This window comes from Alligator sinensis, unplaced genomic scaffold (assembly GCF_000455745.1).
Source record: "Alligator sinensis unplaced genomic scaffold, ASM45574v1 scaffold2312_1, whole genome shotgun sequence".
NCBI classification, from domain to species: Eukaryota; Metazoa; Chordata; order Crocodylia; family Alligatoridae; genus Alligator; species Alligator sinensis.
This window is the reverse complement of record NW_005843757.1, coordinates 34,180-40,425: the sequence shown is the minus strand read 5'-3', so window position 1 is coordinate 40,425 and position 6,246 is coordinate 34,180. Positions and strand designations below refer to the sequence as shown.

General features: G+C 49.4%; 1 protein-coding gene across 2 annotated transcripts in view; it reads left to right on the top strand.

The window, feature by feature from the left end:
• LOC102369110 (aldehyde oxidase 1-like) overlaps positions 1-2,125 on the top strand; it is a 13,816-nt gene extending 11,691 nt beyond the window's left edge. For both annotated transcript variants that reach the window (XR_001359258.2, XM_014527645.2), the window contains one exon: positions 1,700-2,125. Coding sequence is in view for 1 of the 2 variants with exons in the window: in XM_014527645.2 (XP_014383131.1) it covers positions 1,700-1,771 (72 nt within the window). In the remaining variant the exon portion in view is untranslated. The remainder of the gene's footprint in view (positions 1-1,699) is intronic.
• Positions 2,126-6,246: the final 4,121 nt, after the last annotated feature.

The window sequence follows — 6,246 nt, the reverse complement described above, 5'->3', positions numbered from 1 at the left end:
GGGGTCCCCCCATGGTCCTGCCCCCCCCTCCCCCACCCCTTACTTACCAGCTCCAAGTCTGGCTCCAGCTCCGTGCTGCAGCAGGCGGGAACTGTCTGAATCACCAAAGCTCTCCGAATATTTTCCAAAGATTCAGAAAGCTTCAAATTGATTCAGACCTTTTTATTGGTCCCCTAATTTGATTTGGATTTGGAGATTCGGCCACCAAACCTCTCCCAAATCAAATCAGCACACAAAGCTTCACATAGCCCTGTTGGATACATGTAAGTGGGTTACTTAGTCTGTTGGCTCCTGCAGGCTGGCTTTGCTTCCTGAGGAGCTCTGCAGCAAGTACTCCCAAATAAAAGCACAGTCTTTGAACAGAAGACAAACAAATCAACAAACAAGACCCCTCAGCCCTTTCCCAGGCACAAGGAGGGGACTCTGGCTCTAGCCCCACCAGAGCTAGGGCCCTCCCTAGTAGCAAGCTTGTTCAGCTCACGGCTTGTCTCCTGCTTGAAAACTGCTCTTTCAGACAGTTTTCTCTCTTCCTTGGGTTTTTAAGCTCCCTCATTAGCTAAATGTTCTACAGTCGGGGTTCCTCAACAGGGCTACCTGACCCTTCTAAAAAGGCCAGAAGAGAAGTGGTTTTTAGTCTTTAATTGCAGGTATATCTTTTTCTAACAAGCAGATTCACATAATAGTAGAGCACAAGGATTAGCATTTTGGTTTTCTAATACTGCACAGGATACAGTAGAGGTAAAACAATGCCCAAATCTAAAAACAGTTTGAAGAGTTTAAAAGAGAAAAAAGTATTACTGTGCTTTGATGCATCAGAGGCTAATTAAGATAAATTTTCATTATGCCTGAGACTTGGATGTAAGAAAAGACCAGCAAACAATCCAGCCTGTAACAAAGTTCATTTATATTTAGTATTGAGAGGACCCAAATGACAAAATCCCCTCCAGATTTTTACCCCAATCTCAAAGTTGAACGCATTGGCTTCACCTCTCCTAAGACTGTGAAGCTGAGATTCCAATTCTGAACACTCCTGAAGCATGTTGGAATTAAGGTTTTGGCGTCTTTTTTGGGATTTACCCCTAACATATAGTTTACTGTATTTTGCAGGTGAATCATAGTTGTCTTGATATTTTTTGGCAATTATTTGGGCAGCAATGAAAGCAAGCAACAGGGTAATTTTTAAAGTTTGGTATGTGGCTTCAGTGCCCCAGTATGCTAATGACTTCTCAGCCAAGGGGTAATGATAACAGGAGACTACCTCCAACTACTCTGTGAATTTGCTGCACACTGTTCTGTCCTAACCTTTTAACAAGTCAAATTGCCCTGAACTACCATTTGCAGTTAAAGTAAATGACTTGGGGTGGTTTGTTCACACACCTATTGCATTATTGTTTCTTCTCTAGTTGTCCCCAAACCAATTGTCAGATACTATATCTGTGACTAAAGCATGGCTAAAAGCCAATCATTTCTGCACTTGCAATTAAAATAAGATTTCTCTATTTTTGTTTTTTGCATGCATGCATTACTGTTTCTCTACATTGTATGCATGGTTTCTGTATACTTTCTGGATGGGCGTGTTACTTCCTTTACTGCACTGTGGTATTATTTCTTCACTTCCATATATCATAAGGAATTTAGTTAATCACATTATCCATGAATGTATTTTCCCACATTCATCTTCTGTCTGCTTTGGTCTTAGTTCATTCCACAGGCTTTGCAGGGAGAAACCCACCAACAATCCTCATTCCAGGAAGTACATGAAGGTACCTGACAAATCCCAGGAAGTAGTGGAAACGGGAAGGGGTGTGGTGAAAGCAGGTGATAGAAACTCTGTGTTGATGTCTCCTGAGTAGCCTCGTCTTAGCAGGACTGCTGTGGAGATCCTGGGCAGTTTAAATCTTGAGTTGTTCTAGCACAATCCATCTGGGAAGGAATTAGGACACCTCTGTTTGGCCTGTCTGGGCATGGAGTCTCCACTGGAACTGATGTCACTGCCAGTGCCAGTGCAGGGATAAACTGTTTGTACCTGCCAAGGTGTTGGGGTATCAAACTGTATTATCCTTCATTAATTATATGATCAGCTTGTCTGGTTTTTAGTATTTGTCATTCTTAATAAAGGTTATGTCCTGTTTTATTACAAATGTACACTGTGTTTGGTGCCTGACTATTTAAAAATCTGCACGAGTAACGGAGCCTAGGGCTCCTGTTACTTTAGGGGAGAAACAACAGCAGAGAGCCTCAGGTGGGGAAGTCTGCTCATTAGGAGTTACGGAAGAGTGGCTCCCCAGGGATTTATAGGCTATGAGTGCCTTTAGCAGGGCTGGCTGCTCTGCAGTAGTGTAACAGGGTAGAGCCCTGCATAGGAGAAAGGTAGTGTTACGCAGCCAGGCAGCAGCAGTAAGCTGCCCTAGAATTAAGCCAACAAGCCTAAGTAGAAAACACCTGTGAGTAGCTAGGGGAGCCACATTACCAAAAAGGGACAGGGTCTATGAGGCACATAAACCCAGAGCCTGATTCAGGATGGTCAGTTTAGACCTGAAGGCTGAAGGGGGAAGATCTTTGTAGAGAGTTGGCTGCAGCTAAGTGACTGAGATCCAGCTATGCCTGAGAACAGCAAGTAAGGAGCTGGGAAGTGGCAGGGGACTAGGACCAAGGATAAGCAGGGGTTTTGGTGTCAAGCCAGTAAGCTAAGAGTTTAGTTATAGCCAGAGTGTTTATGTCTTTTAAGTTTTAACTGGCAGTTTGTGTTGGGACTGTCAGGGATGAGAGAAGGTCCCAGTAGTGTCAGAGACACATAGTGATGCTTGTGTTCACATTAACCATTCATTGCATAAAATACAGAGTCCTGGGCATGTTCTTACGTCAGTGTGTGTTTGTGGGGGAGAGTGGGTAGAGAGTGAGGCATGAGCCAGCAACTGGCTGTCCAAAACAACCAAGGCATAGATCTTTCTGGATGGGCCCAGAAGCACACATTTAGGCACCCAGGGACTTCTCAAATTTTAGGCAAAGGTATCTATAGTGGCAGTTGGACAACACTGAGCCTTTTTGTAGGCTTAACTCCTTAACCCCTGGCAAATGGTAAATGTTGCTTAAGACATGATTAACTGATCAGGTGATTGCGACTCCCAAGTGTGGGGATGCATTGGAGCCTGTGACTCTGATGTGCCTACAGCTGGAAGTGGCTGCTCTTCCCCAGAGGCTGGGACCACAGGCCAACTGATCTGTGCTCCCAGCCTCCAATATGCTCAAGGCTGGGAGCAGGACTCATTTGCTGTTGCTAGCAATTTTTTTTTCCCACATTGCTCGCAACAGCTTTATTCAGAATGGAGACAACTTCGGGCGAGCTCTCTCACCATAAGAGATGAGGAGCAGCCATGAACAATAGTTTTCTTCCATATTTATACACTTTGGTTTATACTCATTAACATTTACCCTGCCTTGTTCCACCTCCAGTTCCACCCATTTCTCCTTCCATCTCAAGCTCCGCCTCTGTTTACTGTTTGCATCATTAACATGGAATTGTCTATGCATTTCATTCATTTACATGTCTTTTTGCTATGAGCGCATGTCTAAGACCTTGACTCCTTTTCTTCGGTCAATAGGCAGACTTTGAACAAAACCTGGAAGCTTCTGGAGGCTTCTTCACCAATCACCATTTACCTTTTTGCATATGTTCATCTTGGATTCTGTTACCAATTACTTGTTGTTTTCCACATTCCAGTCTGTTTTTCTGTCTCATGTTGTACCATCTTCTACCCTTTTTGGGCCCCTGTATCTTATCTAATTTCTTACTGTAGCTGGTTCACAGCACACAGACTCACACAAATTCACTTGCTGCTTTTTCCTCAGAAAATGGTTAACACAGTTAAGATGGTTACTTAGCATAAGCAAATGGCTGGCTTAACTATCATTCTGCCTTGTGGTCAGCAGCTCTGCTAGGCCACAGGTCATGCCTTGTATTCAGCTGCAAATCCAATGCTCCCCAATAATCCAAATTATTGTTACCCTAACAGTGGTGCCTAACTCCTTTGCTGGGTCTGGCCCATTCTCTCCTTTGCTATGTCTCTGAATGTGTGCTGCAGTTCATACAACACTGTGGGAAAGTCTACATGTGAATTTAAGTGCGCATAAATTTAATGCACATTAAGCATTTTTTTGGCAAGTGTCTACACGTGGTGGGACTTGAGACTAGCTTTAGTCCCAAGTCACTGAAGCCCTGCCATGTACCCCTGTGACCACTGAGAGGGAGCTCCAGCCTCCGGACGCATGGCTGCTAGCACTTAGCAGCTAGAGCCACCTGCCAGCACTTGGCAGCCATCTGGAAAGCACACCCTCTGCACTGTGACCTCTGGGCTGATGCTTCCAGTAGCAGAAGAGCAGTGTGGCAGAGACACAGGCAGCACATGCCTGCTTTGCTCCTGCTGCAGCTGCACTTCCCAGCCCCGGTTGCCCCAGCTCCTGGCCCTAGCACCCGGGGCTGCCACAGATGTTCTGTTCACCCGCTGCCATTCCACATGCCTGCTGCTTGGCCAGCTTGCACCCTCCGACTTCCCCACCTGATCTGGCCACCCCCTGGACAACTGGTACATGCCTTCCAGGGCCTCCAGAATACCACCACCAGGACTCCTGTCTCACCAGCCCCACTGCCTCTGGGCCCGCTGCACCAGCCAGGACTGGTGGCAATGCATTGCGCTGCAGGAATGGGATAACAACCAGTGGGTCAGCACATTCTGGATGACCTGGGCCACTTTTGAAGACCTGCTGCACCAACTCCAGCCCCACCTGGAACACCAGGACATCAAGGTGCACCCAATCATCTTTGTTACCACCTGTCTGCCCCATTGCCCACATACCCCCTACCCCCTGCCCACCCCCCCAGCACCACTCCAGGTCATGCACATGTTTATAATGAAAACCTTTATTGCCCTTCCCTATCTCCCCCCTCAACCAACAGAGCCCCCTACCCATTCTCTCCCCAATACACAGAGCCCTTCCACCACCCTCCCCACCTGCAAACAATAAAAAGCCTCCTCCCAAACTGAAAACTATATTCATCAGTCTCAGTCTTTCTCTGAGTCCTAGAATGGAGGGCTGTGCACTGGGGGCACACAGGGCACAGAGCCCAGTGGGAGGTGGCCAGCACCCTGGTTGTAGACAGTTTCCCCACTGATCCAGGGGCCACAGTGAGCACTAGGGCTCCTGCATTTGGGAGGCAGCAGAGGACCTCTGAGGCCCAGGCGGGGACCTGCTGTGGGGCGGCAGGCAGGTCCCAGGGACCCTGCGGGGCCAGGAACCTGGCATGGGGGGGCCTTGACGCGGGCTCCTCTGGCCAGCCCTGGATAGCCAGTTGCTGCTGGAGCAGCTCCATGCAGCACTGCTCTAGGGCCTCCAGCTAGGCCCAGTGCTCCCACTGCACCTGATCCCATGCCTCCTTCTGGGCAGTCTCCCAAGCAATGTCTTCCACCTGCCAGGCCAGCTCCCATGCCTCCCACACCTGCTGCCACGCCTGCTTCTACACTGCCCCATTCTCCACCACTGCCACCAGCTGCTGGAGCAGCAGGGTCCAGTCCCTCGGCGCCACTGGCACGGCCCGCATATCCAGGCAGCTCCAGCAATAGATGGCAGCAACCCTGATGTGGCACTCTGGCAGGGCCCTGCAGCCTCTCCCCCATGCCCAGAAACTGGTCTTAAAGAAGCAAGATACAGAAGCCTTTTGTGAGAGTTTGCAACATTTCAGAGATAAGGTGCTTTGTACCAGGAGCCCTGCACTGCCCAGCATCAGATTGGGAGGTCAGTCGTGCATGGATGCCCAGGGACCATGGTAAGCTGGTTTGGCAGGGCTGAGCCCAGGCAGCCATCAGCTGAGCCTCCTGGCCCCGCTTACTCCCCTGGGGCCAGTGGCCTGCTGAGTGCTGACTGCAGGCCACCTGCCCCCTTCCTATCGGGCCAGGTCAGGCCAGGCTGCTGGCAGCACCTGCTGCCACAGTTCCAGACCACACTCCCCTACATCTTGCAGGCCAGCCACTCTGCCATGCAGCCCATGGCACCCAGGCTTAGATGTGCCAGGCTTCCAGACAACTGAGTCAAAGAGCTGGCCATGCCTCCACCCTCCCATCAGGGGCCTCTCTGGGGAGGCACCTTGGAGCCAGCCACTCCCCGCCATGCTGTCACTGTGCCCTGAGTGTGACCTTGCTACATGTGCCCCATGCAGTGCGTGATGAGCTTTGTGCACATGGAGGGGTGCCC